This window comes from Anabrus simplex, chromosome 2 (assembly GCF_040414725.1).
Source record: "Anabrus simplex isolate iqAnaSimp1 chromosome 2, ASM4041472v1, whole genome shotgun sequence".
NCBI lineage: Eukaryota > Metazoa > Arthropoda > Insecta > Orthoptera > Tettigoniidae > Anabrus > Anabrus simplex.
In genome coordinates, this window is record NC_090266.1 from 484,915,476 (window position 1) to 484,928,277 (window position 12,802).

A 12,802-nucleotide genomic window follows, 5' to 3' on the forward strand; every position below is an offset into this window, starting at 1 on the left:
GATGAGATGGAGTGTTCAACAAAGAGGACAAATCCCATGTCAAAGAGAGAGGGGTGTGTAATTCACGGCCTAAAAATAATTTAGCCGGAGTATAAGAGGTTGAATTATGAACAGTAGCGTTTGATGCCAAGGCAAAATAAGGCAATTCGGCATCCCAAGTCCGGTGATCATGTGAATGAAAAATAGATAGAAGGGATTTCAGATTACGATGGTAACGCTCAACGATGTTAGCTTGAGGGTGGTAGGAGGAAATATTGATTTTCTTAATCCCATGAGAAAAACAAAAATTATAGAAGAGTTTAGAGGTGAAAACAGTTGAATTTCAATGGTTCATATCGCAGCAATCACTTGACGTATCACAAAGTCCAACTTCGGAGTAAGATGGTAATGTAATTCCAAAGTAAGGTACCGCTATCAATAGCTGCAGTTAGCTTATTATCAACATGAACTGTCATTGGTAGCCAGTAACGGCAATTTGAAAATTAAGGAAGTGCAGCATCAAAAGAAAGTTGAAAGAACAACATGGAAATGAAATAAATTAAAGTTTTCGCTCACCCGTCCAGCAGTCGTAGCTTTTCAATGGTACACAAAAGCACATTTTAAAAGAAACATTGCACACAGTCCAGCTGGTAGCAAAATAAAACCAAGTCCTCCCTCCACACAAATCGTCGTGTTCATCCCAACTCGCCGCTCAAGCCCAGAGCAGGCCAATTTATATTGAGGTAGAAGCGTCCAGAAAGGACGAGAGCATACAGTACCCAATGCGCAGCGAAACGGTAGGGGAAGGAAAGAGGGAGGGTAAGCCGCACGAGCAGTTGAAGCTGGACGGGCGAAGAGAGCACAGGCAGGTTAGTAGCGCCATATGCAGCGTAGTAAACGTAGAATCCATAAAACAGTAGAAAAATTCGGAGCACGTTATAGTTCCAAGAAAGGCCAAAGTTGAAAACAGGCAAGAAGTGGAATGATGAAAGAAAGGAGGCTCACAGAACGAGAATGCGTGAGTACTGGTGAAGAATTAAAGCTCAAGGATGCAAACGGTTGAAATAACGTGGTCCACAGCAGGCCGAAACGAAGAAAGAAAGAAAGAAAGAAAGAAAGAAAGAAAGAAGAAAGAATAATAATAATAATAATAATAATAATAATAATAATAATAATAATAATAATAATAATAATAATTTTATTTGCTTTACGTCCCACTAACTACATTTATGGTTTTACGCCGAGTACCGGAATTTAGACCCTCAGGAGTACTTTTAGGTGCCAGTAAATCTACCGAAACGAAGCTGACGTATTTTAGCACCTTATCACTCATATCCACAAGACGTAGATGTAGCCATTGACAGAGTAAATTTTGTCTTACGACGACAGAATGACTATGCGAAAAATAACAGCTTGTTAATAAATCCTAACAAAACTCAGGCTATTATATTTGGTACCAAAAGAAACCTTAACTTGTTAAAAAGTAGACATGTACCCCCAATTATTTTAAATAATATTGTCGTGCCCTACTGTACGTCAGTAAGAAACTTGGGCGTTATAATGACTGAGACACTAAATTGGACTCAACAAGTGACAAACACATGCCGTAAAGTGCAGAAATCCCTTTTTCATCACAAGCGCTACTCTACTATGTTTCCAAAACATCTTAAAATACAACTGGCAAAATCCCTAATCTTAACAATTCTAGACTACTGCGACACTGTACTTACGGACATATCTCGTGACAGTAACAAGGTGCTTGAACGGAGTTTAAACACCTGTATTCGATTCATATTTAAGCTGCGATATGGTTCTCACATTTCACCTTATTACAGGGAGTTGTCATGGCTTCGTGTTCACGAGCTTCGTAGTCTCCACACGTTGTCCCTTCTGCATGGAGTTCTAAACACAGGTGTACCGAATTATCTCTCTTCAAAATTTAATTATCTCTCCTCCTATCATAACCACGATACACGATCTGGCTCCTGTTTAACAATATCTCTCAGTCACTCCAGGACCTACAACCGCTGCTTTGTAGTCACTGTCGCGAGGCTGTGGAATACCCTACCTGCTACCGTTGGATATTTAAGATGGATTGCCGAAATCACTTTCTGAATACTTCTAGTTGACTTTTCGATGTGTGTAGTGTGAATGAGTGCGCGAATGAGCGTATTTTCATAAAAATTAGAAATATATTCGCTAGTTTTAGGTTTTTACTGTGTTTCCGTCTCTTATTATCACTAGTATTAGTTTTATATTTATTATCATGTACATTTAGATTGTCGTGTTGTAATTCTATAATCCTTTTTTATAACAATCTCCATATTTTCTATTAGTACTATATTATTTTAAAAATATATGTTGTATTTAAATATTATACTGTACTAGCAAGATACCCGTGCTTCGCTACGGTATTATACTGAAATTTAGAATTGAATGCTTATTGTTTTTTTATATAATCCGCCGAAATTCGCGATCTGACCCGTTTTCTAATAGATTATGGCAAGTTTCCTCCCATTTTTCAATCTTTCTTTCCAGCAATCAATTTCGTACTTCCCGTGCTAAGTCCAGGTATTCCACCCGGTCAGTTGGGTCCATAATCTTTGCCATCTTTTCCTATAAGCATTTTTTATATGGGTCAAATCCTTCAGGAGATCCAGTGTGGTGTCGTCTTGGGTGCCTTGGCGGTACTGAACCCGCGGCCGGGCGGCATTCGTAGTCATTACCCGTCCAGGAATCGTTTTCAGCGCGGTCCGCACATTTGACGACAGTCCAGAACATTATTATTATTATTATTATTATTATTATTATTATTATTATTATTATTATTATTATTATTATTATTATTATTATTATTATTATTATTATTATTATTATTATTATTATTATTATTATTATTATTATTATTATTATTATTATAGATGTTCTGGACCCCACAGCAAGATGCAAGACCGCTGCTTGGCGGTAAATTACATCTGCTGCCATTGTCATTGTTGAAAATGTGACCAACACCATTGTCGCGCGTAGGCAAGTGTGCTGGATTTCTGGCCATACGAATGACATACTTCCGTGCATTATTGACCTTATTATGGAGGTGAAAAACTGGACGGTAAATCTCATTCCTATCGTTTATTTCAAATGTGTTTAAATTTTTATTTATATGCCAGGAGATTCTACTGTAATCTAAGAACGTTCTCCGAAGGAAAAGATGGCTCTTGAAAACGAACCCAGGAGAGATCAAAAATGATCGGTTTATGATCAGAATAAGTACATCGAAAACCTACAGCCTGTTTCCAGTCATTCGACAGGGTCAGGAATTGAATGAATAAAGCCCCCATATAGCGGCGAAAATAGGAATTGTGCCGGCAGCCGAAACCTGTCGCACTCCTCTGGGGCAATATTAATGGATGACAAATGAAATTAAATTATATTGGACAGTGTTGTTGGAGTGAATGATGACAGGGAAAACCGGAGCATCCGGAGAAAAACCTGTCCCGCCTTTGTTTTGTCCAGCACGAATGTCACATGAGAGACCGGGATTTGAACCACGGAACCCAGCTGTGAGAGGTCGGCGCGCTGCCGCCTGAACAACGGAGGCTCCTTATAAATATATTTTGAACAGTAAAATCAATTGGTCTCACCTCCCTTTACACCCCAGCGCCGTTAAGTTTATTTAGCCAACCCCCCCCAAAAAAAACTAAAAGATGGCGTGTTTCTTTATGTTAAAGGAGATTCCAAACACTAACGTTCACGTCTATTACCTTCAGTTTTGAGATTAAAATAATTCCCTGTTTTTCACTTTCACACCACTCCCCCCCCTCCCTAAGTAAATTTCCGGCAAAAAGTACTTGTTTCTTTAATAGTAAAGGATCTTCTAAATACCAATTATCATGACTGTAACTCTGTAACTTCTTCAGTTTTTTATTTATGTGTCCTCATGAAAGGAATTCATCTCTTTTTCACTCCCGCCCCCAAGGTAATTTGCCCCCCAAAACACGTTTTTCTTTGTTTTTAAAGGAGGTCCAATTTTCACGCCTGTAGTCCCTAACAATTTTAGTTTTTAATAGATGTAAGTATTCTCATACAATTAAGTCAATTAATGTTTCAATTCTTTCACCCCCCCCCCTTCATTGGATTTTCCGAGAATACGTGCTTCTTTACTTTTAAAGCAGATTCCAAATATCAAATTTCACGTCTGTAACATCTTCATTTTTGAGATAACAGTAGCCTAATTAAAAGAATTCAACACCCTTTTCAGTCGCTTTACCACCCCCCTCCGAAGGGGTATTTCTGAAAACTAAAAATACACGTTCCTTTATTTTTAATAGAGATAAAAAATACCATTTTTCACTTCTGTAACATGTTCAGGGTTTTTTAGATATACTGTATAAATTCTCGTTTTAAATTTTCACCCCCTTTTTGGTTCCCCTTAAGAGGAGTTTCCAAAAACAAATCACCTATGTTTCTGTACATTTACAGGAGATTCCAAATACCACTTTTTACGTCTGTATCATTCTATGTTTCTCAGATATTCTGTAGATATAGTCTTTCAAAAATTTCACCCCAATATGTCACTCCTGTTTAACCGCCATTAACTGGAATTTCCAAAAAAAAGTGTTTCTTTATTTTCAAAGGAGATCCCATATACAAATTTTCAGTTCTGTAATATCTTCAGATTCTGAGATATATGTATCCTCATTAAAGGCATTCAACCCATTATTCACCCTTTTACACCCCTCCTATTCGGATTTAGAGAAAACAAAAAATACGTGTTCCTTTATTTTTAAAGGAGATTCTAAATATCAATTTTTACATGTGCAAACTTTTAAAGTTATGAACTATAGATACACTCATTTTAAAAATTCATGCCCCTTTTCCCCCTCCCCTTAATTGGATTTTCCAAAACAAAAAATACGTGTTTCTTTATTTTTAAAAGAGATCAAAAGTACCAATTTTCAGGTCTGTAATATCTACAGTTTCTGAGATATAAGTACCAGTATCCTGATTAAAGGCATTCGACCCCTTTTTCACCCTTTTAAACCCGTCCTATTGGGATTTTCTGAAAAAAAATACTTGTTTCTTCATTTTTAATGATGATTCTAAATACCAATTTTTACACCTGTAAACTTTCAAATTTTGAGATATAGATACACTCATTTGAAAATTCACCCCCTTTTCACCCCCCGATTAATTGGATTTTCCAAAAACAAAAAATACGTGTTTCCTTAGTTTTAAAGGAGATCCAAAACACCAATTTTCAAGTTCATAACATCTCGAGTTTCTGAGATATAAGTAACCTCATTAAATGCATTCAACCCCTTTTTCACCCCTTTCCAACCCTCCGATTGGGATTTTCCGAAAACAAAAACATACATGTTTGTTTATTCTTAATGAAGAATCTAAATACCAATTTTTACATCTGTAAACTTTCAAAATTTTGAGATATAGAAACACTCATTTTAAAAATTCACCCCCTTTTCCTTCTCCCATTAATTGGATTTTCCAAAAACAAAAAATACGTGTTTCTTTATTTTTAAAAGAGATCAAAAGTACCAATTTTCAGGTCTGTAATATCTACAGTTTCTGAGATATAAGTACCGGTATCCTGATTAAAGGCATTCAACCCCTTTTTCACCCTTTTTCACCCGTCCTATTGGGATTTTATGAAAACCAAAAAATACGTGTTTCCTTATTTTCAAAAAAGACTCTAAATACCAATTTTTACATTTGCAAACTTTTAAAGTTTTGAGATATAGTTACACTCATTTTAAAATTTCACCCCCCCTTTTCACTGCCTTAACAACGTAATATCCAAATATCCTCTCTTAGCGAGCACCTACATCTTAATATGAATGTATCCCCAAAATTTCATTTCATTATGTCCGGTAGTTTTGGCTCGGCGATGATGAATCAGTCAGTCAGTCAGTCAGTCAGTCAGTCAGGACAAGTTATTTTATATATATAGATGTATGTTAATTATTTTAAATATTGTGGTTAAGTGTAAGAGAGGGCCTTGAGCCTTAACTTCGCCACGAATAAAGACGAATTACTTACAAATACTACCGAACTGAGCCAGGATCGAACCTGCCAAGCTGGGGTCAGAAGGCCAGTGTCTTAACCGTCTGAGCCACTCAGCCCGGCCCTTTTAGTCTAAAGTTCGAATTGTTCCCTTAAAATATGAGGCAAGACAAATAGGGTGCTTTTATTGCTTACCTCACGATACTCTATGAGATTGTGAAGCATTTTAATATATTTATTTGTACACATTTAACACTCACACTACAAGAAGTGGTTCCTATATAGTTTAATAAATATCCATTTAGTTGAGATCACTTTGATATTTTATCATCTGCTAAACATGTCATTTTTTTTGCCAACACCTGATAACTTAACATATACAACGACTTTCATATCTTAGTGAATTTTTAGTAAATGGGTTACATTTGACTTATCATCCATCTTCTTGTTTACCCTACTCTACATTTCCAGGATCCTACCTTCAGGATCTTTTCTTTTAACACTTTTCGATGACAAATATTTTGGTAAATTTGGTAAAATAATTGGACATGCATCAGGGAGAAGCTCACTAGGTTTAGGTGGTAGTGTAGTTATGTTGACTTTGCTACCACAAATTTTATCCCCTGTTGAAAAACTTTCGTGTGTGACATGTTTTATGCACACGACTGAATCCTTCCCAGGTTCCCAATTATCCCGTTTAAGATGACAAATCCATTTTTGTTTTAATTCTTCGTCTGAAGGAAAACTAAACGAGGTAACAAAACTTTTTTAATGCTATAGTTTTTACGATACATGGGAACACAACATTTTCTGGGCTCTGCAAATACACTTAACATTTTATTAATAAGCCAAATTCAGTCCGCACCTTCACGAATAATAACGTTATTGATTTAACGTCCCACTAACTACTTTTACGGTTTTAGGGAGACACCGGGAAGCCGGTATTTTTCCCGGAGGAGTTCTTTAACGTGCCAGTAAATCTACCGACAGGAGGCTGACTTACCATGTTTGAGCACCTTCAAATACCACTGGATAGATCTAGGCTCAGGAAGCCAGCTCTGCAGTCCAAGCTACCGAGCCCTGATTAGCCTTCACATTATTTCGATAATAGGCTCTACGTATGCTTGTTCTATCACTTATCTTGTTATATATACTCGAACCTATCCGTGAAAAAAGAAACACGAGATGAAGTTCACTAGACATCAACATAAACAGGTAGATCCCGCGCTTTCAGCTTGGCCTCAACTGGACGTTATCAAACTTACATGACTCCGAATTTATATATTTGGCTATGAGTGCGGCCCTTCCTTTCCTTCTTCTTCTTCTTCTTCTTCTGGATAGGTTATTTGGGTTTGAGTCTTACTGTTAACCAGTCACTATATGCACGTTTTATCTTCTCTTAAGTAGGAAATGAGACTTGTTATACACACGCATCGCTCAATCAGAGGTTTTTATTCACACGTAAATTCATAATATTATTGGTAAAGTCAAGGTATCTCTCCATTGTAGTCAATACCAGGAGAAAGTTATTAAAAGTCGCGTTATAATAAATGTAGAAGTGCAATTCCCATGCAAGCTGCGAAAAAACAACGGAACATCGTTTGTTTACAACCTTAATTTAGTATGGTCAAGAAATTGGTTTACTAGTAAAATAACACGGGGCGAAGGTTCAAATAATAAGCATTGAATGCTTTTGGGCAGAGGTATGTTCATTTTTATTAATTGCTTAAATAGAAGAAGTTGATGGAACGCATATTGAGGGCATTGAAAAAATAGATGGTTGCTATCTCCGTAAACAAATAGTTGTTGAATCCAAAAAGAAGTCATGGGAAGATTTTGGTAATAACCTGGAAAGGCTAGGTCAAGCAGCAGGAAAACCTTTATGGACAGTAATAAAGAATCTTAGGAAGGGAGGGAAAAAGGAAATGAACAGTGTTTTGAGTAATTCAGGTGAACTAATAATAGATCCCAGGGAATCATTGGAGAGGTGGAGGGAATATTTTGAACATTTTCTCAATGTAAAAGGAAATCATCATGGTGGTGTTGCAAACAGCCAAGCTCATGGGGAGGAGGAAAATGGTGTTGGTGAAATTATGCCTGAGGAAGTGGAAAGGATAGTAAATAAACTCCATTGTCATAAGGCAGCAGGAATAGATGAAATTAGACCTGAAATGGTGAAGTATAGTGGGAAGGCAGGGATGAAATGGCTTCATAGAGTAGTAAAATTAGCGTGGAGTGTTAGTAAGGTACCTTCAGATTGGACAAAAGCAGTAATTGCACCTATCTATAAGCAAGAGAACAGGAAGGATTGCAACAACTATCGAGGTATCTCATTGATTAGTATACCAGGCAAAGTATTCACTGGCATCTTGGAAGGGAGGGTGCGATCAGACGTGTAGAGGAAGTTGGATGAAAACCAGTGTGGTTTCAGACCACAGAGAGGCTGTCAGGATCAGATTTTCAGTATGCGCCAGGTAATTGAAAAATGCTACGAGAGGAATAGGCAGTTGTGTTTATGTTTCGTAGATCTAGAGAAAGCATAATATATGACAGGGTACCGAGGGAAAAGATATTCGCCATACTGGGGGACTATGGAATTAAAGGTAGATTATTAAAATCAATCAAAGGCATTTATGTTGACAATTGGGCTTCAGTGAGAATTGATGGTAGAATGAGTTCTTGGTTTAGGGTACTTACAGGGGTTAGACAAGGCTGCAATCTTTTACCTTTGCTGTTCGTAATTTACATGGATCATCTGCTGAAAGGTATTAAGTGGCAGGGAGGGATTCAGTTAGGTGGAAATGTAGTAAGCAGTTTGGCCTATGCTGACGACTTGGTCTTAATGGCAGACTGTGCCGAAAGCCTGCAGTGTAATATCTTGGTACTTGAAAATAGGTGCAATGAGTATGGTATGAAAATTAGCCTCTCGAAGACTAAATTGATGACAGTAGGTAAGAAATTCAAGAGAATTGAATGTCAGATTGGTGATACAAAGCTAGAACAGGTCGATCATTTCAAGTATTTAGGTTGTGTGTTCTCCCAGGATGGTAATATAGTAAGTGAGATTGAATCAAGGTGTAGTAAAGCTAATGCAGTGAGCTCGCAGTTGCGATCAGCAGTATTCTGTAAGAAGGAAGTCAGCTCCCAGACGAAACTATCCTTACATCGGTCTGTTTTCAGACCAACTTTCCTTTACGGGAGCGAAAGCTGGGTGGACTCAGGATATCTTATTCATAAGTTAGAAGTAACAAACATGAAAGTAGCAAGAATGATTGCTGGTACAAACAGGTGGGAACAATGGCAGGATGGTACTCGGAATGAGGAGATAAAGGCTAATTTAGGAATGAACTCGATGGATGAAGCTGTACTCATAAACCGGCTTCGGTGGTGGGGTCATGTGAGGCGAATGGAGGAGGATAGGTTACCTAGGAGAATAATGGACTCTATTATGGAGGGTATGAGAAGTAGAGGGAGACCAAGACGACGATGGTTAGACTCGGTTCCTAACGATTTAAAGATAAGAGGTATAGAACTAAATGAGGCCACAACACTAGTTGAAAATCGAGGATTGTGGCGACGTTTAGTAAATTCTCAGAGGCTTGCAGACTGAACGCTGAAAGACATAACATTCTGTAATGATAATGTATGTATGTATGCTATCTCCGTTGGGATGTCCACATGTACAGCATGAGAGGGAATGTATGCCTTGATTTTTAACGATTTCAATATTGGATTGCGCAAGAACACATTAGCTTGAGTGGCTGTATGAAAAGTAACTTGAATCCTATTTCTGCCTTTTCTTTGAATCGATTTAACATTTAAATCCTGTTCATAAAACCTTCACCCAAGTGCCATAGGATGTAACTGACCTATGTTCTCGTCCGCGGTCGATTCCACGAATACTATAAAAGGACCATAATGAAATTTATTATAATACTCAGGTATAGTGTTCGATAGAGGTGTCTCGTTTCGCTGCTCCTGCTGTTGCTCAGAACGATTGTTGTTTAAGGGAGTTTGCCCTTGTTGATCACTGGTGGTTGAGTTGGGTTGTGGTAACTGCACTGAGTCTGAAGATTAAAAATTTATGGATTCATGATACATTTGTACCTCAATTTCGTTTCCCACTATTAATTGTTCGTCTGTAAGTGGCATCCCCCGCACTGGAATCAGCCATGGCGTACTATGCTCTCACTACACACACTCGAGAATACTAATAACCAACACGCCGCACACGATTAATTTCCACACACAAACTGTCGTGCCGAACGGCGAGCAAGCTACTGCGTACTTTCCTCTTTGCGCCACTGAGTAACTACTCCATACAGTTGCTGGTGCGACCAAAGATGTCTGAAAAGTTACCATGGAAATTCCTTCACCAAGATTCTCTGATAGGAAGCCTGCGCCACCTATCGGGTTTCACGAAAATCAGCTGAAAGGTATCGCAGCAATGTTTGTGATATACAATCTGTACGGAGAAGGAGAGTAAGAAGAAGAAGAAACACAATCTGTTAGCGTTGGAAAAATGGCGAATGTGTTTCGATGTGTGAAAGTGCTCCATACAAATTCGAATGGTGATATAGTACCAAAATATCATTATCTTGTGTTTGTGGTTCTTGAGTATGATCCACAAGGACTAAGCTTGAGAATAAAAAAAGGTATGAAAGAATATTACTTCCTTCTCATATATGTCTTGGGTCAGTATTTATGTCTTGGTTTGTTGTGTTTACAACCCTCTTTTGTTGCTTAGTTCAATAAGGAACTTTTCGTAATTTAACTGTTTGTTCCAGTTCAGTCACTATTGACTTGTGTGTGAAAAGTAATTGTTGGCTTACACTGACGGTATCTTTGAAGTGATATTTCGTCGCTGCCGGGACAAAACCTCCTATGTGAAATATTTTAGCTTAGAACTTTGGCCGGTAAGGTTCTGTCATCTAAGGTGCAATATTGTGTGAATGTTGTCAAGGCATTCTCGTTCTTCATAACGTATGTGCTGCGGGTCAGTATATCTCCAAAAATATTATATAGTAGGAGGTTTTGTCCCGGCAACGACGATTTGCTCATTCTTGTTAGTCGCCGGTAAAGCTGATTATCGTTCTTACCTCTATCCCTTGCTCCTGCACGATTTTGGATTCAGTGGCACACATGGCTTGGCATCTTAACCCGTAACAACCACACACAAAATATGTTACACTTAAGACATACATGGGTGCATGGGACCCGCTTGGGAATTTTTGTAACTTACAGCAAAATTATTAAAATAAAATATCAGTCATAACACATTTGAAACCTTTCCTTAATTTATTAATAATTTAACATAAAATTATTTTGAAATATTCCTAGTTAATACTTCGAACAGGAGTTTCAAAAATAGGTACCAAAAAATATATATATATTTCTAAAAATATTTGCTGCTCAAAAACCTATCAGTGTCAACTAATAATATTTAGGTTACATAAAGTAAGAATGAGTAGAAAACTGAAAAATTAACTTAATTGTCACATTAAACAAAACAAAAGAAAGTAGAGGAGAGATGTGTTCACTGTGACAGTTAAGAACCCACGTGCTGTCCCCCAGAAGTAATTTCGCTTTTATAACCTAATACAATTTATCACGCGCCATAGTCCATCGCCTAACCATTGGCTGAGACACAGTGGGATAGCCTATGACGTCACCAGTAGCAATGAAGTAAATGAATTCCCTTACCAACCCGCGCACAAGAAATACACAACTGCCCAGACCAATGGAGGTGTCACTCTGGATACTAGAGGCCTAGGGCCGCTTCGCAGCTTCTAATTGCCCCCAGACCTCCTTTCCTTGATCTAGACCAATGGCTTTGTCACTAACCTACCCTAACCAATCCAGACCAACGGAAGTGTCACGCAGGATACTGGAGGCCTAGGGCTACTTCGCGGCTTCTAACCTGGGGCCCCCGACCCCCTTTCCTTGACCCAGACCAATGGCTTTGTCACTAACCTACCCTAACCAATGGAGGTGTCACGTGGGATACTAGAGGCCTAGGGCTGCTTCGCCCCCAGACCCCCTTTGCTTGATCCAGACCAATGGCCTAACCAATCCAGACCAATGGCTTGGTCACGAGATTCGTAAATTCAAAAGTAGCGCCGCTGCACTAGGACTACGGTAGTTATTTATATGAACAGTTGGCAGCTCCGTCCACCGAACGATCAAGCCCTTCGCGAGCAAGAGAGAAACAAATGACAGTGCAATAGCGCCTAGATGCGTGCGCTGGAAAATGTAACCTGTTCTGAATTTTTGCCGACAGGGTAGAAAAAACACTTCTTTTAGTACTCACATAACAAGCTGAAGTGAATAGAATGGTACCACACAAGAAATTACAAATAATACCGTTTGTCACTTCTACCACGTACTTTGGACGTTGATATGTCACATAATCTCTGCTGTACGTTATTGTCTATTAACATTCAAAGTAGCTTATTGCTCGTAGCATTTTGGACACACTACAAAGCCACATTTACCACACAGCAGTGCCTTGCACTTGTCACACTCTCTACAGGACTTAGGTCTTTATTTGAAGGGCAAACTGAGCACTGTTTCTTCTTGGATTTCTGAGTGTTAGCAAATGTTCCTTCTGACCGCGAAGTTGAAACGTGTTGCTCAATTCCTAGAATACCTTATATGGACACCCGAATCTGTTTTTGCAGTTTAGGTGACTGAAGTCCTCTTATCATCTGTCCTTGCACTAGCTCCCTTCCTAGCTGAATCATGAAGTTTTTCTGGTCAATATCGTCAGTTATTTTGTGACCTGAATATAAAACAAAAGCATTCG

The 12,802-nt window shown here is 38.3% G+C and overlaps 1 protein-coding gene across 4 annotated transcripts in view; it reads left to right on the forward strand.

Moving 5' to 3' along the window:
• Positions 1-10,519: 10,519 nt before the first annotated feature.
• LOC136864193 (histone-arginine methyltransferase CARMER) overlaps positions 10,520-12,802 on the forward strand; it is a 466,045-nt gene continuing 463,762 nt past the window's right edge. For all 4 annotated transcript variants that reach the window (XM_067140868.2, XM_067140869.2, XM_068226203.1 and 1 more), the window contains exon 1: positions 10,520-10,652. In XM_067140868.2, the coding sequence (XP_066996969.2) occupies positions 10,520-10,652 (133 nt within the window). The remainder of the gene's footprint in view (positions 10,653-12,802) is intronic.